Source organism: Caretta caretta, chromosome 2 (assembly GCF_965140235.1).
Source record: "Caretta caretta isolate rCarCar2 chromosome 2, rCarCar1.hap1, whole genome shotgun sequence".
Lineage (NCBI taxonomy): Eukaryota > Metazoa > Chordata > Testudines > Cheloniidae > Caretta > Caretta caretta.
In genome coordinates, this window is record NC_134207.1 from 252296468 (window position 1) to 252319801 (window position 23334).

The 23334-nt window shown below is 45.2% G+C and overlaps 1 protein-coding gene and 1 long non-coding RNA gene across 2 annotated transcripts; one reads left to right on the forward strand and one right to left on the reverse strand.

Annotated features, from left to right (window-relative positions):
• Positions 1-3214: 3214 nt before the first annotated feature.
• On the reverse strand, positions 3215-8082 carry EN2 (engrailed homeobox 2). Its single transcript, XM_048837595.2, has 2 exons — positions 7176-8082; positions 3215-3543 (listed from the first exon to the last, which is right to left on the reverse strand). The coding sequence occupies exons 1-2, from the start codon at positions 7753-7755 to the stop codon at positions 3227-3229; spliced, it is 897 nt and encodes a 298-aa protein (XP_048693552.1). The 5' UTR covers positions 7756-8082; the 3' UTR covers positions 3215-3226.
• A 4498-nt stretch (positions 8083-12580) lies between these two features.
• On the forward strand, positions 12581-18167 carry LOC125630829 (uncharacterized). The gene is made up of 2 exons (XR_007354799.1): positions 12581-12739; positions 18035-18167. It is a non-coding gene; the product is annotated as an uncharacterized LOC125630829 (long non-coding RNA).
• Positions 18168-23334: the final 5167 nt, after the last annotated feature.

Genomic DNA, 23334 nt, shown 5'->3' on the forward strand with positions numbered 1-23334 from the left:
GACATTTGCCTGTGGGAGAATATTTTCCACAGTAGCCATTTCTAAAAAAAAAAAAAAAAAAAAAAAGTTTGTGTTAAATTTCTTACAGCAGGAACAAGTTCTGATAACAAGATGCTGGACATTAAACCCCTTTTTCCTAAATTAGCCCTATTTAAGAAAAATATAGGCTTAAGTATTTGGAGAAATTGTGCATACTGTTGCATCTAAGCAAATCACCACTTTGTTTATCAGTCTTAGTCAGCTGTCCTCAAATCGTACTACCTTTACTGCAACTTTCAAGGTTTACAGGGTTATCAATTCTTTAAAAAATTAAGACATTGAAGTATTGTCATTACTTACATTACATTACTAGAGCTGGATTCAGGTTTACCAGTTTGTATAATTTTAGGTTGGGAACATCTTTTACAAGTGTTGTTTTCCAAACATCACACAACTGGATATTTATCTTAAAGTCTGAAAATAGAAACCTGTTGACAATGTATGCGATTAAATACGTTTTCTTTTAAAATATTTTATATAACGAATGCTGATCACTTTAAAGTTGCGATCATTTTAACGATGTTGGTTGCCCTCTCACTTCATTTTTATGTGAATCATCAAAAGTTTCTTAATTATTCAAAGAAATTGATTAATCGTCTGTTTGCAAAATTGTCCATCTAGTAAATTGCTATTCACACCCATAGAAATGGTTTAGTCCACTTAGTCCTTTTAAACTGGGCTCCAGTACAATTCTCTCATTACCCAGAAGTACAGTTGAAGGACTCTGTCTCTCTCTGTATATAAAACACCATTCCAACGTTTTAAGTCACACGTTGTGTATTTCATAATAAAGTGTTTTTATTTAATGCAATCTTCGAGAATTTAAACACACAAAATGCAGTGAGAATGTTCACAATTTTGAGACCACAGTTGTAAATAGAAACATTCATATTTCATAAGATTATAAATATTTGATACTGCAATTGTAAAATGCACATGTTTTATAAACTGAAAAAAAATCTTTGCTTTCTTGCTAAAAGGCAATGTCATTTAATCCTGTCTCCTAAGCAGCTGATGATTATTCACAGAATTTAAAATTACAGCTTTTACTTTATAGTTTGCTTCTTTTTTAATGTGTATACTAATATGTACAATGAGTGTCTATTATAGCTGTGAAATAAAGAAGTTTTAAGGCAAAGCGATAAGTTCACCCTCAATCATCAAGGAGACTACAGTCCTGAATTATTGTACAATACACACCCACGCGGGGTGCCTTGTGGCCCTGGCCAACATTTTGGACACTTTATTCCAGACGAGGGGGGGGGTGGTAAATCTAGAACTGGGAGAACTCTTAAAAGGACCCTACAAACCTTGAAAAGATTGAGTTTATACGGTGCCACATTTTCAAATCAGAAACTAGAATTGCAAGGGGGAAAATAAAAAACCAAAACCCAAATGCCAAGAAATGTTTATTTACACTGACTGCCCCTTCGTATTTACTGTTCAGTCTAAGAGATATGCTTGATTTAAAACCTGCCCCATATTCTAGACTGACAGATATTTGTCACTGGATATTAGGCTACTAATTTTTCCAAAATCAAATACAACTGCTTGTGGTGGGCTCCTCCGTCTTTCTGACCAAAACAGGGCATGAGAGGTCCCTTCCCTTCTTACGGGTTACTCGTCCTGCATAAGAGAGGTCGGTGGTGCTGAAAAAAGTGCCCCAATTCTCCTTTCCCCCAGTCCCTCTTGATTTGGTCTTTTCCTGGGCCAAAACTGCCGGTGTGGAGGCAATGGGACAGGAAGAGGCTTTCTGGATGCTTTTTTTTTATATAGTCATTGTTCAGTCTGATTTGTTTTTTCCAGTTAAGAGTCACAGTTGATGGGTTTACCAGTTTTTTACCCAATAAGTTGTATAAGTCCAATAATCCAATAGCCATGATAAGCATTTTTGCAGTCAGTATCCTGTATACACAGCAGTGATACAAGCAGGAGAGCTTAAAGGTATGTCTACTAATTTATACCACCGGAAGACCACCAATTCTCAGTCAGATTTTGACGAGAACTTGTTCCTCCCAAGACCTGCTGCAACCCTGTGTTGTCCTTGCGAAGCCGGCGCTCGGAACCCCCCAGCTTCAAATACCAGCAGCTCTGCACTGCGGCCTGGTGTCCATTTGTCCAAGGCAAACCAGAGCCTTTTGCAAAAGTCATCCCAGGCTGCTTGCTGCCCGCCAGCCTAAGGACAACGCCTTCCAGGGGGAAAGAGAAGCAGCTCCTAAGCTACAAAATGCGATGCACGAACGGGCAAAGGGATCTGTGCAGGTTTGTACAGATGAGTGTGGGGGGGGGGGGTGCATAGATGAGGCTAGCTGCACGCACACACGCACGGCAAAGACCCAAAAGAAAAGTCTCCTTCCTATGGAAAAGGGTGGTTTTGTTTGTTCGCTTCCTATGCCATACACCCGGAAGTTGTGATGTTTACTTCAAAAGTTTTCCAACCAAGCTATGAGGAAAGGAAAAAATCAACGAAGCACCAAATGAACTCCTTGATCTCCCCCGTCCCTTGCTGGCCAGCTTTCTCAGAGTCCTGTACACCCCCTAGCCTTTGATTGAGCCCCGCGGACTGAAGAAGTGAGGGCAAATGAAAGAAAGGATCCTGGACATTTTTGTTAATACAATGCCTTGGGGTTTCTTTCCCTGTTACGTTTTTTTTTTTTTAAATTAGATGGTTGTTTTCTATCCCCAAAGCCAAACACAAAAAAATAATAATGGTAAAACTCATCGAACAAACCGGAGAACTATTTATTCGGCTCACAGTCCTGTGAAATGCAGCAATAAAAATCTTTGGACTTCAGCAAAAAATTGTTTTTAATTTTTTTTGAATTTCAAAAAACCAGTGTCCAATGTCCATTAAAACAGCGCTTAAGTCTATAAAAAATGTAACTTAAGCATTAAAAAAATCCATAAAGATACCATCTAAAATCTCCATAGAACCAAAATAAAACAAAACAAAATCAAAAATATTTTATAATCAGATATTTTGGATTTTTACACCTTACCTGTAAATTATATACACATAGAATATTGCAGAATTATATCTAATACACAATATTTTCACTATTAATGCTGGTATAATCTTTATACACTGGCCCTTATTTTTTTAATTAAATTATTGCATTGTATAAACTTTGACTGAAAACTGCCCCCCCTTCCCCGGCCTTTCCCCGGCCTTCCCCCGGCCCCCTTTCTATTCACTGTCTGACTTGCCGTCTTTTGATGTGGTGGAGTGGTTGTACAGTCCTTGTGCCATGAGATGCACCGCCAGGGTGTTCTTGTTGCCAGTGGCTTTCTTGATTTTGGCTCGTTTGTTCTGAAACCAGATTTTGATCTGAGACTCGTTGAGGCTGAGTTCCTGAGCCAGGCTCTGCCGCCTCTGCTCCGTCAAGTATCTGTTCGTCTGAAACTCCGCTTTCAGTCTCTGCAGCTGCTCCGCAGTGAAGGCTGTCCTGGGACGCTTGTCTTCTTTGTTGGGGTTCTTCTTCTTTGGTTTACGAGACCGGGGGCCTAAGGGCCAGGGCGAAACAAAAATCATAAGAAACACACACAAACACACGCCAGAGAAGTGATGGGGCGGGGGGGGGGGAAGCTGGGAAGGGTGTCCAGGAGTGAGAGAGGTTGGTTGGTTGGTTGGTTGGTTGGTTGGTTTTAAAGGGCAACATCTTATGATTATTGGGCGGGGAGAGGCGGGAGGAATGATCTCAAAGAAATTTGAGGACTTGAGGTCATTAGTATGGGTGCCACTTGGCACTCTGTGCCCAGCCAGGAGCTCCGGACACTGAACGGCATGAAGGCCTTGCTCGCCTCTTTTCGCTTTGCTTTGGCTTGAGAGTTTCAAACTGAAGTCATTAGATCAACCTTTGCGAGGAGAGAGAGAGAGATTTCCCCTCCCCCCTTTCACTGAATGCCTGGGGCGGGGGGGCAGTGGGGCAGACATGAGTCTGTTGTATGCCTGGGGAGGAAGAGGAATTCGGGGTCTGCAGTCTGGTGACCAAAGGGGAGCTGATGCCTGGGACCCCAGAGCCTCTTGCAAAAAGGGGAAAGAAGGGAGCGGGGGCAGGAGGGAGGCAGGCACAGGCCTAAACACCTCTACAAAAGCCACTTTCCACAGCTTGGCTATTGCATCAGAGTCACATCCACCCAAGTTCATTGTTTCCTTTTTAACCACCATCTTTGGGACTTAAACTCTCCTCCGCCTGGGGCAGCCGCTCGAACGCCCCACAAAGAAGGACCCAGTCCGCATCCCTGGGGTGGAGGCTGTGGGGCTGCGGCGAGTTGTGGGAAGCCGCAGGGTAATGCTGGTGTGTATTTGCCAGCTCCATTTCTGGAAGTCCTTCCTTGGGGGAATGCTACTGTCGATGGCCTCTAATCTGTGGAGAATTGGGTATGTGAGTGGATATTTTGTCAAGGGGAGAAGCGATCCCAGCTTCAGCGATCTGTGGCTCTCTTTCTCTCTCTGCCCCCCCCCCTTGATTCTGTGTTACACTTTGCAGGAAGGCCCTGGGGGCTCTCTGCTCGGCCCACGCGAGCTTCCTGACACCCCTCTCCCAGAGGGGACCAGGTCAGTTGAAATTTTACACATGATCCTAATTTTGGCATCCATACGGTGTCTGTAAAAGTCAGGTCCCTAAAAGAACAGGGACACGTGAGCATTACCGCACTTAGCAAACTGTAAACAGCACCTAAACCCGCGGGTTTAAAGCAATAAGAAAAAAGGCTTCTTCTGGCTGGTGACAAGTCACTCAAAGGGCAGAAGACGGGTTCTGCCACAGGCTGAAATATGACTGACAAAGCCAGCCAGGAAGTGGATCTACCCTGCACAAGAGAAAATGGGAATACACTGGGCTTGATTAGTTCCCAGCTTTAGTAGATATAATATACAGCGCAAATAGGCCACATAATGACCACAATGCTCGGGGAAGTGTCAACCATCTTCCAAATTACAATTCCCCCTCTGCAGCCTCCCATTCTATTGTATATACATCTATTTAAAAGCCCTAATTATTACCCACAAGGTATTAAAAATGAAAATAGAGCCCTGTTTGTAACGGGGATTCTTGCATCAATAGTTCCTAGGCTGCTGGTGTATTGTGATTTTCATTTTAATTTACGTATTTCTGCCTTTACGCCTATGGGGCAGGTTTGTTTTTTCTAGTTTAGTGCCACGTTTCGATAACCAACTAGCCCAGCTCCAAAGGCTTTGGTTAAAAATAACCTTCAGCTTTAAAAAAAAACAAAAACAACCTTTGTTCTTTCTCTTTGCTTCAAATCGACCCTCACATTGTGCTCGAAATAAAAAGAAACAAATACTGTAGAAAGAACCACCCCGCTCTCCGGTTTTGCTAAGGATTCTCGATCTCATCTCTTTTCTCTGTCTGTATCATTGTCTAGGAAACCTAAATTGTCCAGGGCTACGGTGTAATTCTGTCCCTTTCCGTAAGTGTGCCCCGCAGTCTCTCTCTCTCTATTTACCCAAAACACATCTTCAGAAAAAGTGTCTTGCAACTGCTACAATTTCTTTGGGATTTTTAAAAATACAAACGTGTTAAATTAGCTATTTTAAACCCAGGAATGGCTTCGCTACTGAAAAGTGTAACGTGTATCGAGAAGCAATAACATCTACTTATATTTTATCTCCTAAACAGAATTAAGAAACCCTCTTTCTTGCATTACATCGAGATAATACAGAAATCCAAACGTTTATTGGCATTGTAACAGGGGGAGAAGTTGGCATTTTGAGTGGCTCAAATGTCGCGTAAAGAACGATCCTAATTATTATTTTTTTATTTTATTTATTCTCTTTAATATTATTCTACACACCACCAGCGAGGGTTCTCTCTCTGGCCTGTGCCATTGTGAGGATATATGTTAATTAAATATTAACAAAGGAGAGGAGTGGAGAACAATGGAGTAAATTTCAGTTCAGACTGGAATATTGGAGCTAAAGAGTTGGTTCCCATTTATTACAAACTAATTTTAAATCCAACCTACATTCCTCTCTTCAACTGTACAACAGTTTGGGGTGGACGTGGGGGAAGGGACTGGCTAATCGCTGTTGGAAAATACTTTTTTGTGAATAGATTTTTTTTTAATTCTGGTTTGCAGCCTGGAAAACTGTATTTTAAAGAGGTTTCTAATTCTTTTGAATGTAGATTAAAAAAGAAGAAGGGGGGGGACCCTAGATCTACTCCTGCTTTCCCTGCATTAAAACAAGGAAATTCACCCTGTGGGTTTTAAACCTCTTCAGAAAGAGAATTTCAGGAGTTTCTTCTGAAATCTCACTCCAGCAGGCACGCTTTCCCAGACCCTCTGAAATAACTTCCTCGTCCTCTGGAAATCTTTCCTATTCCCTTAAAGATCTGAACTAAAGTACACATGTGAAAATTACAGAAAGCAAAATAGAGAAAGGAGACAGCGGTGAGATAGGGGCCTGTTTAAAACAATAAAAATATTTGGGTTTTGCAAATGTACAATGCAAGGCCTATTGGACAGGCAGCTGAATATATGAATTCCACTCCTCACCCTCCAAACAAACCCTGGGATTTTACTCGAAAGGAGATGATGGGCAGATTCCTTGGAGGATCTCCGTGGAGTTCAAAGAAGGAGCTTTAATGGCTTCTTTCCCACCTTTTCTTTTTAATACCATGCCAAAAACCAGATCCCCAACCTAGCACCGTCCCTCTCTGTTTTAAGATCTAGCTAAGCTAACTGCTGATCGCTTTGTGTGTGTGTGTGTGTGTGTGTGTGTGTGTATGTAGACAGGAGGAATTATTTTCCAGTTTATCCGCTTTCATTTTGATCTGCCTATAGTAAAAACATCCCCATATCCTCATTATATTTAAATACGTTTAAAAACAAACAAACAAACAAACAAAAAAACTTGTCTCTCTACGATTTTTTTTTAAATTTGGGTGACTGTATTTTTTTCTCGTCGCTTTTCAACCAACCAAATATTTTCTGAAGAACCATGTGGAAAGATCAGCCTAGGCTTCACTGATTCAATGGTTGGTTGATAGAGAGAGAGGGAGAGGGGCTTGGTGGAAAACAGCCTGTTAAATGGGAAGTGAAGCCAGGGGGTGAGGGGAAGGGCAGGCCGGGCTCCTGGCCAGTGCTAGGCTACGTCTGAAGAGAAGTCTTACCTGAAGAAGGCCTGTCCGAGTACCTAGTACAGTAAACCCAGGCTGGCCAGAGCATGGGCTGGTTACTGGTGTTGGAGCTGGCTTGGGAGCTATCAGAGTCCGAGCTCACAGACAGATCGCCGCCGCTGAGCCCCCGCGATTTCAAGGCTCCTTCCAGGGCCCCGGAGTCGCCTCCTTTCTTGGCTCCCCCATTGAGAGCAAGGGCTTTGGAGCCTCCTTCCCCTTCGCCCGCCGAGCCTCCCCCTCCGCCGCTGAGTTGCCCCCCAGACCCCGGCGCCGTGGAGGGACTCCGGCGGTTCTCCCTGCCGGCTAAGAGCAGCTGCTCCGGGCTACTGCCGCTGCCGCCTCCGCTGCTGCAGGTCCCCCCTTCCTTCCTCCGCCCGAACTCCGGCCTCAGGATGTTGTCTATGAAAAAGTTCGTGATCCGGTGCGGGTGCTGGTGATTCCCAGGCGCCTGCAGAACCACGGGCAGGATCATCGCCCGGCTCCTGTTGGGCTCCGCATCGCTGCTGCCGCCGCTGGACTCCCGCTGCTGCTGCTCCAGTGAATCTTCCCTAGGACCGTGGTCATTCTCCTCCATGCTGTAGGACAAACCCCCAGATGCTTCTCGTTTCAAGCCCCCACCCCTCCTTGTGTGAGAGCGACTGGGTTTGACAAAACGTGTGTTTGTTTGTTTGTTTGTTCGTTCCCTGGCTCCACTCAGTTCGAATGATGCTCAAAATCCAGAGTTGGCGAAATCAGAGCCTCGGGGGTGCTCGAACTTCACCCAGAACGTTGGTTTTAAATCCTCCTTCTTTCCCCCCTTCTTTTCCTTTCTTTCTTCCGCTTGTTAGCCTTTCAGTCCTGCAAACCAGTGCATTCCTTCCCCCAAAATGTGTTCATCATTAGGACTTTCATTAACAATCCTTTCCGCCCCCCCACCCACCCACCCACCCCCGCTCTAGCTCTCGCTCTCTCGCTCTCTCTCTCTTTCTCTCTTCTCCAGCTCCTGGGTTTTAAAAGAAAAAAGATGCCAACAGTATCCTAAAAAATCGTGAAGATCCTTCAAGGGGAAAAATAAAAAGAATAATAAAAATGTCAGTGCTGCCACATCTGCTTTGAGAGAGAGACTCTAGAAGAGGGTGTATATTTCTCCCTACACACCGCCCAGCACACGCAGGCTGAGACACACAGAGACATATGTACAAGCAAGGCAGCTCTCCCTCTCTCTCTCTCTTTTCCCCTCTTTGAACAAAATATTCCAGGTTACATGGCAGGAGTTAGGAAAAATCTCTCTCGGTCTCGCTATAGTTTGGGTATAAATTTAGAAGCCACTTAAACTGAACCTGAAATACTTTCACTCTGGATTTTTGTTCTTATTTTTAATAGAGCCCCTCAAGTGACGTTGCAAGCCCGGTATCCTAGACACGTGCCTTTGGCCAATGGCAGAGGAGGCATTTCCACACGTGATACAGTAGCACTCTAGTAAATGACAGCAGCAGCCCCCCCTTTCCCTCTAGCTGCCCCCTCCCCCTTCTTTTAAAGCAATAGTGTCCTCTCTACTCGAGGGTGTGTGTGTTTTTTAAAGGAGAGAGAGAGAAGGCAGAACTAGCTAACCCCCTAAACAACAGATAGATACATCACCACTTGCCCTGCTGATCTCTTTCGCTTTATATCTTTGTCTGATTCATTAGAAAAGCCTCCAGTATACAATTTTTTTATTTCCATATTGTTTACCATGGGGGGGGGAGGGAGAAGGGGGAAATCCCACAATTCCTTGCACAAATGCATAAATAATATTAAACGAGCTGCTGTGTGATACAAAGGGATTTTTTTCCTGCGGCCCCTTTATTTGCACTGGGGAGAAGAAACAGATGCAGTTAATTTTAGAACAACTCTTTCGTACGCTCCCTACTGTCTCCCCTCCTTCTTTCCCCCTGATTCTGAAATACACCCTGCAGAAGAACCGGGCAAATGTGACAGAGAGACAAGGTGGCTTCTTTTTCAAATGTTCGAGGTGGTGGGGCTCGTTGCGGAGTCAGGGAAATATACAGAAGTGGGAATGATGATTGACTCATTCTGTTGAAAGCTGGACAGAAGCCTTTGATCATTTATTCCAGCTTCAGAAACAATATTAAACAGAGAGGTTTCCCATGGACAGGCAGTGCGACGCGATTCTGCCCCTCGGCCCCACCCCCCTGAAGTTTTTTTCTTCACCAAAATAATCAAAGGCTAATTTTTCGTATTGAGAAGCTGCCGCGATGTCCATTTGCTTGCCTTTGTCTTTAGAAAGAAATCCCGTGAAACCAAAAATTAGGATCAAAGTGTATCTGGGTTGAAAAGGGGGGATTATGTAATTTTGAAGGGGTCTCACGTGTGGTTTCAAAGTGGGTCTCCCGCCCCCATTCCCCTATTGGCTTTACCAACAATCTCATTCTTTTGCCGGCTAAGAATTTTCCTCCCCACCGCCCTAAACAATCCGCCCACAGACAAAACAAAAACAATCAGCTGAGATCCGCGGGATCTTTGCTTGGCTGGGCTTGAATTTGTGAAAGTCACCAAAAGGTCAGTGAAGCGCAGGAGAGTTAGTGCCGCTTTAATAACACACACACACACACTCGCTGGGGGAGATTGGAGAGAGGCGATGCCAAAAAACGGTTGTGATCGGCGGGCACCAGAGCCAGCCAGCGCCAAAGACAAAACGAAGGCGAGGGGCCAAAGCACAAACAATCAGGAGGCAGCTCCTGCCCTTCCTGGGGTTGGAAAGATAGACGGTCCTCGGGCCTAGCCACCACACCATGCCTCCCTTCCCCTGCTCCGGAGAGGAGCGGGGAAGCCGAGAAGCTTGCACCGGCAGGAAGGCAGAGGTCTGGGAGGCCGACAGAAGTGCAGGGAGGCTGGGAGGAGAGCGAGCGCATATAAGGGAGGAAGAGCTGGGAGACCAGGAAAGTTGCCGGAGGCTGGGGAACCAATCCCCCCCCTCCCCCGGGGCCGGTTCCTGAGCCCCGGCTTTACCCACCAGGCTCCAACTTGCTGTTGCCTTGTTCTTTGCGGCACGGGTTTCTCAGGTGCAAGGAGAGAGAGCGAGACCTGCAATTGTCTGAGCTAAAGGGGAACAAAAAACCCCACCTCAAATTAATTAGACTTCCCAACAGGGGAGGACCCGAAGCAAGCCCACACAGAGTAGTGTATGGTACCCACGCATGGTGAGGGTGATGATGATGTTATATTGACTTAGCACTGGTAATTATGGGCTATCTTTAGTGCTCGACAGCTGGAGTCAAATGGGGAATGCCAAGATGGGCTAAAAACCAGGAGGGTGAAAGCACACGTCTGTCTGCTCAGTAACTGCACAGGGCACAATCTATTCTTGTTTGAAGGAAAGCCTTATCGTGAGAAATTCTGGAGACTCTAGGCACAAATCTGGCAGCCTACTCCTGGATTTTCATTCCCCTTTCCGTCCGCAGAACCAGAGAGACGGTCAGCCCCTCGCCTATGGCAGGTCCCCACCTATAAGATAATTCGTTTGTACATTGCTTTTGTGTCACCCAAACTCTCACACTGAAAGTATTGCGAAGGTTTTTGTTATTGTTGGTTGGGGTGGAGGGTACTTCTAATGTGTCTTTGCGGGTCTAGAGGAAAAGGATGCAGGGAATCTCTTTTAGATCGTCCAGAGGATCCAGCAAAGAGATCAGGTCTTGCTGACCTAAAGTTGTTTTTGCTCAAACAAGCAGTAGGGGTTAATTTTTTTTGAAGTGCCCCATGAAAAGCGATTAGTCTGTCTCCCAAGAAGTATTTTCTAATTACTTCGAAGCCCTGGCTTGCAACTACCCCATAATTAAACGTGTTCAAGGTGATGCACGTCAAATATTTCGCTCGCGGGCAGATCCAAATTATTGACTAGAACTTAAAATATCTTGAAATAAACATTCCCTGTCCAATGTATTAAACATGCCTCACTGTCACAGTGCGATGACACTTTAACATTTCCATTTGTTAAAATGATCTTTAGCAGAGACATTTATACAGTGAATATTTCCAAACAGACAGGGAGGCGAGGAGAATTCCTCAGATCAACTCCAAAGCAGGAGATAAACAAAGCTGTACAAAACAATAACTGAACCTGACTATTCCCTGACAATAATCCCGGCAAAGGAACAACTCTGGTTTACAGAATGGAGGGGAAAGACTCCTGGCTAAGGAATACCTGACTAAGGAAATTTGAGTTACATTATTTTCCAATAGTATTTCTGTCTAAAAGTTCAATCCCATTAAAAAGATTTTCAGCAGCAATTTTATTTTCAACTCGCAATTGCTTTTTGTTTTAAATAGACCTTTTACTTATTAACTGCTGCAGATGGCCGGGGGGTGGACTTTGAAGTAGTGTTGTGCTTTTTCAAGGTATCGAATAGAGCTGGTGACTGCTAAAGTAGATGTTCATATCCAGCGATGGACTGTGTGCTTCTTTCCCCTTTATGTACCTGTCTAGTTAAAACGTGGATCAATTAAATGGCTACCATTAAAAATGTATTTTCCTCGAAAGCATCTGGAGCAAAAATAAAATAAAATAAAAACTTCGCACTTTTATAACACCCTTGTTTTTACATTTTTCACATATCGCACACAGAAAAGTTAGTTATTACATTAAAATTTGGAAACATTAGAAGGTCAAAGTTGTCCAGATCGATTGTATTCCATGCATGGTGTGGCTTGCTCTGTGATTCCATTGGAAATATTAGACCGTCATGCTGCAGTGAGGCTAAAAGCAGGGCGATTTGTATCATTACTCTGCTAACCTTGTCTCTTACAGCTCATATTGGTTGATATGGTGAAAGTTAGAAGTAATGAAAGCAATTAGATAGGCCAGGCTTTCGCTGGACTTGTCAGTCACACAGTTGGTAGAGATGCCCCGATCATTCTGAAAGCTAAATCATAACAGAAACAATGGCAAAGGCTAAAGCTGATAGATCCAAGGCCAACTCCGGTCCCGTACCTCGGCTCTGTTAGTGCCCGGCACTCAGTAGGGACTGCCCCCGAAGAACTAAAGCAAAGAAGCAAAATGCACAGTACCCAGTGAAAAATCGAGAGGACCTACCCCACATTCAAACGCACCCCGTCCTTGCAACAAAAGGCGAGGACACTGCCTGCAAATAGTTGACATGCACCAAATTTCACAGTTTTATGAGATTTCCAAACCAATAATGCCTCTGAAAATCATTCCTTCGCCCCCCCCCCCCCCGGCCCCATCTCTCACATCGAACAGTGTCAACTGCAGAGGAGGTGAAAGGTTTTGTATCTACTGCCAGAGGCAATTGTTTTGAAAAATAAATTCTCATATCTTTTGAGAAATGGGCAAGCGCAGAAGTGGTTAAACCCAACTGGATGATATCCCAACTGGGCAGCACAATACCCAGAGCTAGCTAAAACGAACTGCATTGCTTGTTATTGCTTCCCAAACTTGTTATGGGGGAATCACTTATTAACGAGTGTTGCAAGACAGCCATTGGCGTCTGTTTCGCAGGATGGGAGGAAAAAGGAGCCAGACTTTCATATCCCATTCGTCCTTGCAGAAAGGCTTTTGAACGGTAAGTGGGCACTACGTTGTGTGTCCAGAGGGATGCTGATGCCAACACATCCAGTAGTTCTCCAACTGTACAGTTTTTATGGACAGGGAAGGGGAAAAATCAGCAAGGGCTTTAACATCCCTAGTGGTTAAAATAAATCTGAACTGTTGTCCAGAAAAGATCCCCACATCCCGCAAAGCTGTACACTGATAAGGTACCATGGAAGAAGAGCCTCAAACAAAGAGCATAGTTATAAGGCTGCCTTTTACCCTGCTGCTAGGCTTTTCTTGCATAACGCATCTAGCAAATAAACTTTAGAAACCTACACTTTACGAAGCTGAATAGGGAAAAACCAGGCAGCATTTCAGGCTCTGGCCATGACATTAAGGTGAGACGGGCAATCAGTTCAGGTGTCCGTTTCCTGTAATTGTTTGGGCTTCACGTTAGGAAGACTTCCCCGTCAATTGTGGCAACTGGCTGATCTAGAAAGCCTGGGTTTTACTTTCCTTCAGGATCGTGAAATTGTGGTTTCCTCGTTATGCTGAACATACATCCTGTTCATCCCTCTACCCTCAGCCCAACTGTGCTCTAACGGTGGGGTGGGTAAATTCATGAGTGGCCACGGGATGGAAAGTTGCCGGGAAAGTAGCCTTATGAACATCATGGTCATTTCCATTGGCGGTAGAGACCGATGAAGGACAAATTCCCTAGAAATCCACCTACTGTGTAAGTTGCATTGTTTGAATATCATATTCCCCGTTTGTTTAAACTCTTGTCACATGTCTTGCTGATCTCTACAGAATGCCATGTACCTTTTAGCTGACAGAGGTTACTCCTACTCTACAAGAGTAAGGGAAATGCGATCATTACAACAAAGAAGTGGCTTGTTACCAACACACAGTGTATGCTGGAAAAACTAAACCTCAGTTCACTTCCACGTTATTAAGGCGATGTTAGCAACAACAACAACAAACGGTTTCACAGAAGATAAACTTTGTGTCATTGGCCATGACAGGCGTTGGATGGATAGCTCTCCCTTTCAAAGGCACGAATAATGCTTTAACGCACCTAATTCGGAAGCGTTACTAATGCTAGGCAGGTCTGCGTGGACCAAGGTGGCGAGCCCACTTGTTCCAAGGCACTTGCTGATGATGGTAAAACTTCTCTGGAAGGACGGATCTTGGGTACTGCGGCATCTCCACCTTCCAAACAGCCGCACAACCAAGAAACGGCTAGGGCCCGATCCCGCTGTCCTTTCTGAGACAGAGCTCCCAGGGAACCGGGCGTTTGAAATGGCCAGGCACTGGGAAGCTTTCCCCGAGTAAAACATGATGACTAAAGTCCAGCTGGTTGTGTTCCCGGGTTAACTTTATAAACTACAGACGACCTAGCACCGAGTTTATCATGAGGGGGGAAATCCTCCATAATTTCACCCAGCCATGACTCCAGACGTTATCGAGACCAAATCCTGAGTCAGGCAGCTTCCCCCCACATATTACCAGAAGCTAACAGGCGTTTTGCCGCAGTCAGGGATTCAGAATCGGGCCCCAAATGCCCAAGGGAGATTTATTTTTCTTTTCCATTTTCAAGGAGCGAGGCAGTTTCCCAGGAGAATGGAACTCTGGGGTTGTCCCCATCCCGCAGAACGAGCCCCCCGCCACACAAGCCATTGGCTCCCCCAGAGAGACTTGGACTGGAATTATCTTAAACAAGGGTTTGATAAATAACCGAAATAACTGAATACCTGGAGTCCAGGGGGGGGGGGATAACTGAACAGTTTTAAAAATCTTCACCAAAAAGTTATTCCCCAAAAGGCTTTTTCTTTATCCTCAAATCTCCATTGCGCTGCCAATATTGTTTGGTTGTTTTTGCGTAAAAGTTTCATGGTTTCATTTTCTTTCTGCGATTTAGAGGAGTTAATCCGCACAGACACAACAGCTTCTGTTGTGACGGTAAAGTTCAGCAACTCTATACCATTTGGAGTATTAGCAGAGACTAGGGAAGGGAAATGGGATCTGGTCTTAGATTTCCCACATATGTAACTAATTCCCTGAAACGCCTTTGGATTTACACCTCAACATTTACTTGGAGCGAGTAATAGTCAGTGCTCTAATTAACTGCGTAATTTCAACTCAAACTTCCCGCTAGATAATCAACTTTTATGGTCTCCCGAACGCTACTTTACAGCTGTTTAAGGATTGGGTGGGAGGTAATTTGAACTGGGATTTGTATCCAATTGATTCACATTGCTACACTGCAAATGGCTTGTTTGTTCTTTTCTGTTTTGGCTGTAGATTTTGCAAGCTAACTCCACCTCCTGCCACCCCCAAAAACGGTAAACCAAAATTTGGAAGAAATATTTACATAGGTGTTTGGGTGATGAAGTGAGCTGTAGCTCACGAAAGCTTATGCTTCAAATAAATGTGTTAGTCTCTAAGGCGCCACAAGTCCTCCTTTTAATTCAGTCCAAACTCTCAACTTACTGTCCCTAGTCATAAGAAGCTCTCTGTGTAACTTTTTCTGGAAAACAGATTAGGCAAGAGATTCTCCCAGAAAAAGCAGCAAGAACAACAAAGAAATTAACAAAAATACCCCTCCAAAATAGTGATAATTGTTGCCAAATCTTTATTTCAAACAGTTGGTGTTTGACCATTTACTTTTTATTAAGTCTTTGATTAATCTAGAACATGTTGATTCAGGTTTCTTTTTATCCTATCCAGTAATAACGTTTCACATTTGAAATAACAGTTTTGCTGCGGGAGGTTAAGTCTGATTGCCAAATTACTAAATGACATAGTAGTGAATGGGCAAGACTCTACTGGGAAACAAACAGTAAATGAGTGTATCAGCCTGCTGTGAACGCTGGGAACACACTTTAGTTTGTTAGTGTCACTTTCTAGCAGAGGTTTCTCATCAGCCTGGTTCAGTCGGAGTATTCATTTCCAGGCTGTGTTTATGTACTTGGAGGAACTGAGCATCTCCAATTTTAAGCAGGCACCTCACATCTTTATTGCCTGAGTGATTTGAAGCAAGCAAAGTTTACCTGTATATTTAGGACATGCCCCCTTCGATGCTAAATTATTGGTCAGCAACACACTGAAAATGAGAAAATACAGTCTTCTCTCTGGTTTCATTTTTGCAACGTTTTCAGTAATAATATATGTGAGGGGCTTCACAGAGAAGATAAGACAGATAATTGAAGTCTGCAGTAAATATTCGGAATTAATCTATATGTCTGAAACGCCTTGTATTTATATTTTGTTTTATAACTGTTGCAGTATATAAAACTGTTTCTCATCAAGACTCCATAGTGTGGAAATACATTTAGGATTTTGTTTGTTTGGTTTTTGTTTTGCTTTGGCTTAACAGGAGCAATACAGCCTAGCACAATTCTCTTTCAAAATTCTATCCAAATATGAATAATTCGGCCTCCGAAAAATGCCACTTTTTATATTAACGTAGTCAGTTCCTCTCCAGAAAGTAACAATGCCAATATTTATGCTAGATCATATTTTTATATGATTTCTCCAACTCTAGCACTTGTATTATCCAGATTTTAAGAAGTTTTAAAAGCTCTTGTAGTCAGTGAGGTGAATTGGACACGTACAATGTTCATTCACACACACACACACACACACACCCCGAGAGAGAGAGAAAGTTAAAATTGAATTTGTCTCAAAACTTTTAAAAAGTCAAATATATTTTAAAATCTCCGAAATATTTTCACTTTCAAAATATCTAGATGTTATGCTACATGTATTATTACTGTAACTTTGCAGTATGTCTGTTATTACGGAAAAGAGAAAGTTGGTGGTTTTTAAGCAATTGCCGTGCGTAATGAAAGAAACATTTTGGAGAAAAATAAATTCATTTTTTTCCTTGTAGAACTGCCAATATACGAATATGAAAATCTAAAAAGATATCTTTAGGTAGGTAGTGGGGTTTTTTTAAAAAAAATACATTAACATTCAATGATCCATCGTTAGAGTAACAATTAAAAAATAGAATTTCCTGTTTGTTTTAAAGTTTAAAGACGGGACCATTTAATAAACTCCCGCCCCGTATCAGTTTGTAAGCTCTTATTTTTATATTAAACATGATCCAACCCAACAGACATGCTTGATATTTGTGAAGCCTGAAATATGCCCAGCCCTAGAAAGAGGATGGGATTGATTGCTCAGTCTAATGGTTTGTAAACATTCATTATGAACGTAGACAGTCCATGAGCGGTCAGTTTGCAAACTCCTGAGGTTGGAAGGTAAGCCTTGCATTTCTTTCCCGGGGAATGCCAGGCATAGGGAGTTTTGCAAAACAGTGCTTGGCATTTGACTATGTAGCGGCATCTAATGCAATATTCATGGCAAAGCGTCACAGGCGATTCCTGCTGCCGCTTCTTCTGGGTCCAGGGCTACCCTCGTGGCAGCCCGAGCACTGAAGAGGATTTGTGAATGAACAGCACTGCTCTTGCCAGCTCACAGATCAGAGAGCTGAGATCACTACACGGATCTGGTCCAATGAATCGCTGCAATATCAGCTTGATTACAATGCAGGGGTCATTCAGGACCTGCCAGTTCCGCACACAGGCCTTTGAGAAAAAAAGCCAGGCACTTCAAAGCCAGGTTGTCGGGTTTCAGTGAAAAGGTTGTGATCTCCCAGGGCGTTTCGCTTATAGATTTTTACATTAAGCAAAAAGAGAAAAAAGAAAATAGTCGGAATGTTCGCGGGCTCCGAGCTAAAAGACCTGGTTGCAGGCTACTACTCCTAGGGGGCACAGCTAGACTTGCATTTTACTTCATACATTTTGTGTGTGTGTCCGTCCCTCCTATGAAACAGGGCCATTACGATCCAAATATAAATATCTAGTCCACAGAACGTGAGAAAGGGAGAAAGATGTTTGTGCTTGCCTAAATACTTACCCGCAAATCTAATCTGTGAAATACTGACTAGGTCAGATCCTGGTAACATATTATACACACCTTTTATATATGGTATTCAAGCCTACATAAAGGACAAACATATATGAAGTAATAGTATAACTAGACGTGTGGCACACACAGAGATAGATACATCCCCCCCTGCACATAAATACATCTCTATTGATAGACATTCTGTTACTATTCATCTTTGTCGTCAAGGTTTCTTGGGTTCTACATGTAGACGTGTTTACAACAATGTAAGATGAGTAACAAATGTATAATAATTATGTGTGTGTTTGTCATAAATATGTGGGCACCCACATCATATAACTACATCTATCTATGTGTAGCTATAGGTAGATGTGGTGATATTCTATTATTCTTTATCTTTGTCCTCTAGGTTTTCTTGGATTCCTCACCTCAGGATGTATTTGTCTTGTCTGTCTGGGGCCGCTTCACTAAGTAGCTATGTCAATTGAAAGGCTTTTTTCCCGAGCTCACCACCTTTTTTAATTAAAGCCTTTCAAACTTGCCTAATGTTTACTGTCTTATGTAAAGTATCTAAACAAACAGCTCTAGCAGAATACAAACACTGAAAAGAGACGCTTTCCCCCCCGTCTTACCCCTTTATTGTTTTAAAAAGCGTTTCGCCATGTCATAGTTACAGTTCCAAAAGGAAATTGCTTTTATTTGAAAAGAAGGCTTTAAAAAGCAGAGACATGAAGGGGAAAAGCTCCTTAAGGGAGGAAGGTCAGAGGGTTAGGGGGAGATTAAAGGACCCATCTTCCTACCTCACAGAGAAATCAGGGACAAGCCTCCCAAAATCTGAATCAAGGGACACAAAAACCAGCCAGTCGTTGACTTGGGGGTGGGGGTGGGTGGGAAGGAAGCGAGAGTCAAAGAAGATCTTTGACTCCTTTTAAATCTTCGGGGCGTTTGCAAAGCATGTGCAAATGTTCCTGGAAATGAGGGACACTTTCCGCTCCTGAGCTATTCCAAGGGCATCCCGAGGGAGCGACTGACACTCGCAGGCTTGGGGAAGGCACAAAGAATTCCCGGGGGACGGCGTGGGAGATTTCCGCGGGCGTGAGCGAGCTGGGAGAGAAAGCAGGGGTGGCGGGGGAGGGAATGGACTCCTAAAAACTGCTCACCCCCCAAATAACGCTACAAACTGTTTGGATACAACGACGTGAATCAGCAGGGACGAATATGCATCGAAAGGATCCAACTCCAGGCAGCTCCTGTCCCTTCACTTTAAACAGTCCCCAGCCCCCCAAAGAGCCCTGTCTTTCAGGCCCCCCCTTCCTCATCCCCAGCAAGAACTAGGGGCGGGGTAGTGGGGGAAACCGGTGGTACCCCCTTTCTTTCATGTGCTTAAGGACTCCAACCCCTTCTATGGGCCCAGGAGGATAGAGGAAGCGCAAGCTCTGCTGGGCACCAGGGTAGCCATCCAGAGGGAGACAGGAAAACAGGAGGCTAGACAGATAGATGTACACGATGCGGTGAAGTTACACGGCATTTCCCCCTGCTCGGGATTGTAGAGCAGATGGTCTGAGCATTGCAGGCGTAGCTGGGCACTAGAGGAGAAAACAGACAATCGCACGCTCTCCCTCCCAGCCCCCCCAATCAGCAATTATTCCAGGTTGTCTAAGCAATATTTAAGATTAAGAAAAATGTGCCCTATTTAGGGCGGGGGGGGGGAGGTTGGCTCTGTTTGCTTGGTACGAAAAAGGGTTAATTTAAGGCGTACCGGCAGCGTGGGCCTCTAGCGGTAATGGGAAGGAAAGGGGATGTGTCAAAGGACGCCTGTTTCTTCTTTCCCTCTCCCCCACGCTGCGCAATAGACCCGAGAACTGATCCCAGCCCATTTCTAGCCATTGCCCTTTTTGCAGCGCCCAAGTGGGCCAAGCGCTTCCCAATACAGCTCAGAAGTCACGAGCCCTGGCCCAGGTCGCCGGTGCACAAGGACGCTGGCCCGGCACTTACCCGCACGCTGCCCCGGGCCCGAAGGCAGCCGCAGCAGGGCGGGCTGATTTCGGACGGGAGGCAAAAGGGTGACGGGCCGCGAAGCGGCAAGGGAGGGGTGTGTGGAGGAGGCTGGGTGGGGGTGACATCAGTACGGTCAGGGGGCTCCTCAGCCAAGGCTGGCGCCCACCCTGGGTAAAGGGTTGTCTTTATAAACGCTGCAACATGGCAATCTTGGCTGGCCAGTTGCTCGCGGGCATTGCACAGCGGAAGGTCTTCAGGGGAGATTTGAACTAGGAGAGGGTAGCGCCCTGGCAGAGCCGTTCAGGAAAGGGGGGACCCTTGCAGAGGCGTTAGCACGGCAGACCTGGTTGCCGGAGAAGTGGCCAGTTAGGCATCAGCTGGCCCAGTGGAGGGACGGGCGTGAGATCTGCACACTTGATGCAGCGGAGGAGGGGGGAGCCAGGGGTGCCGCGCTTCGCCCCTGTGTTTCGTGGGTGTCAGGAAGGCAGGAGGGAAGGAGCCTCCAGCACTTCAGGTGGGCAAACATTGTTGCTTATGCTCCTCCCCGTCCCCTTTTCCAGCCATTTGCACTGGTGCCACATTGCCTGGCGTACAGGCACGCGACCTACTTGCCCTGCCCTGTGCCGCCTCCGAGGAGCAAACGGCGCGGAGGGCCACGGCCAGCGGGGACGAGCCGGCGGGAATCGCGGCTCGTTTCAGCCCACGTGGCGCTCCGGGGCGGTCACCTGCACGGGGGGGGGGGTCTCTCCTCTCTTCCCGCCTCGGTCGGGCGGACGGGGCCAGAGCCTTTTCCCGCGCTTTGGACGGGGGCTGACCCACTGCCTCCTTGTTCCGTGGGCTCTGAGCAAGGGGGCGGGCCTGTCGCGAATGCCAGGGATTGTCTGGAGAAGTTGGAGCAATTCGGCTCTGGCTGGCTGTGGCCTGAGCCGCGCTCCAGTCCTCCTGGAGGAGACGGGAAGGAGTTACTCGGACAACACTTTTCACTGCGTTTAAGGCTTTGCCCCTTGGCTCTGCCTGGCAGTATTTTGCAGGCTCTCTGCAGCGATTCCAGCAGGGCCGGGTCTTGGGGTATCACTGCCCGCACCTGCTTTGGTCATGCCCTGGGGCAGGATCCCTCTCCTAAGGAGGATACCTCTGGGTGGCCTGGCGCATTCCCTGTACAACCGCTCTTGCCCCGTGTTGAGAGTGGAGCGGAGCCATTTGCTCCTGTCCCAGCCAGAGCTGCATCATCTAGCTTGTTAAGACACACAGGCCTTTCCAGCAATGAAAAGCAGAAACACCCTGAGACATTTTCATTTTTACTGGAGCAGCATCAGGCTCAGAAGCTGAGAGGAAGGCTCCTTTTGTGATCCAGGTACTGGGAAAGGAGGAACTCAGATCTGGCTCCAGATTCCAAGCTTTGCCACAGTCTTCCTGTGTGATCATTGGCAAGTGACTTATTCTCACTATGCTTGGGTGCCCCATCTGTAAAATGGGGATAAAAATGCTTCCTCTCTTTCAACCCCGTCTGTCTTGTTTATTTAGACTGTAAGCTTTTTGAGACTGGGACTGTCTTTTACTAGGGAGCTGTATAGCACAGACCATAACAAGCTCCTGATCTCAGCTGGGGCCACTGGAGACTGCCATAATATAAGTAATAATAAAGAGTTGCATAGATGCAGGGAGCAGGCAACCGTGGACATCTTCTGGAATCAGGACTTCATCCATACCTGTCCTTTATTCCTTAAATTGAAGGGGGGGGTCTCTCCTCTGGGGGATGTGGAGCCCAAAAATATGGCACTGAATTTTGTGCCATCCCAGACTTGACATCCCCACCCACAACTTGCACTATATGATCTTGTCCAGAGTGGTGTCAAATGCAAGTCCCTCTAAGAATAACAGCATCACCAGCTGCTGAGCGAGATTTACTGCAATGAGTCACACGTTGCTGGAATTCTGCTGCTTCTGTTTGGCACTTTCATTCCATTCCCCAAATCTAGTCCCGTTTTCTTCTCCAAAGTGCGGCAGCCACATTGTCCCTGATATTTGGAGTGTGTGTGCGTGTGTGTATGGGAGAGAGAGAGAGAGAGTGTGTAAAAGAGAGATAGGGAGAGAGAGAAAGATGGGGGGGAAAGAAGTGTGTGGAGGAGGATACTCTCCTAAAACATGTGCATGTAAATTGTCCGAGGGAATTACTAACCTTAGACCACTGCGTTTTCAGATTTTGCCAGTGTCATTCAGTGAAAAGACTCATATAACAAATGCCAGCCGTTCCCTCCAGACATGCCATTCCAAGGCTCCTGCTGCCAAAACAACAACCCATTCTGATGGCAGTCAATAAGATCACTCTCTGTTTCCCTTGCAGGCAACGGAGAGCTACATTCGCTCCACAGAGTTGTCACCCCTGCCCATGTTTTAATCTAAGTCACAGCTTCAGCCTTACATGCCATCAAGCGTCCGTACAAGGTCTTGTCTGTGTTTAAAGGACTGTATTTTTGAACATCAATTTTTGGATGGACTCGAGTCCTAGTGCTGAATAAAATGACAGCTCATCCTCTCGGACGGATCTCCTTCCAGGGCCATGGCAGTGCACTCCACGGCACAGCCTTGTTGAATTTACAGTGCAGTGCACACTGTGGCAGATAGCTTGATCCTGATTCTCCTCACACCTTAGCATGATCCGGAATCACTCCATGACACCACTTCAAACCCAATGTGAGAGGAGAATCAGGCCCTTATTTCTAGGACAACAATATGGGATGCTTGTTGTTTTGGGACATCCCTTTTCCTTCTTTTTGTTGCGTATCCTCTCTGCATTCCAATTTTGATATAAAAACCCCACAATACATACTATAGGATATTGCAGCATAGCATATTATACTACCTGTCCAAAAAAATACTGTCTATATTACACACACTCTCTGAACACATATATATGGAGATGGAGATATAGTCACAAATGCATAGGCTAATGCAAATGGGAAAGAATAAATGCAGTCCTACATGCTACTTATTTGACTATACTTCACAATCAAAATGTCTTAATAAAATTAATTTAAGAAACCAGTTATACTCAGAGGGAAATAATCATAACAGGGTATCAGTGTTTATTATTATTGTTACTGCTAGGAGTATTACAATAGTGCCTAACAGCCCCAGTTGTGAACCAGGGCCCAGACCCTCCAAGGTAGTTAGGTGGGATCATTGAGGTTCTGGGCTCAGGTCCCCATTGTGCTAGGCACGGGTTGTACACAGAACAAAAGAACTGTCCCTGTCTCAAAGACCAAATAAATGGTGCAGTGGTTGCTCGCGTCTAATTCCCGTAGCTATTCTAGTTATTGTAATACTGTTTGATTGTTCACAGCCAGGGATCTTTTCCACAGAACTCCGGGCAGAATGCTAGTGATACTGTACCTCAGGTCTACACCCCCTGTACCACTCAGCACATTAGACCTAAGCTCCTGTGGCAGGGACCTTCAATGAAGCAGGAGAGCTGTCCTGAATTTGGAAGCAAATGGGGAATTCCATGGCAATGCCATCGGATTACAAAATTATTCAAAAATCTCCAGGTTTACTGAAATAATTCCCAAAATGCACCAGAAAGAGAAACTATAACTGATACAACTTGGAGGTGGTCCATGGCTAATTGACGTCAGTGGTAAGACTCTCATTCATGTCAATAGGCTTTGGATCAGCCCCACTGATAAGAACTCCATAGCAGGGGAAGATGTC

What these genes read in the sequence shown, in the direction of transcription:
- EN2 (XM_048837595.2), bottom strand. Translation starts at nt 7,755, where the DNA reads ATGGAGGAGAATGACCACGGTCCTAGGGAAGATTCACTGGAGCAGCAG. An exon ending in CTCGGACAGGCCTTCTTCAG is followed by an intron (nt 3,544 to 7,175) that starts GTAAGACTTCTC and finishes CCTGGCCCTTAG; the next exon opens with GCCCCCGGTCTCGTAAACCA.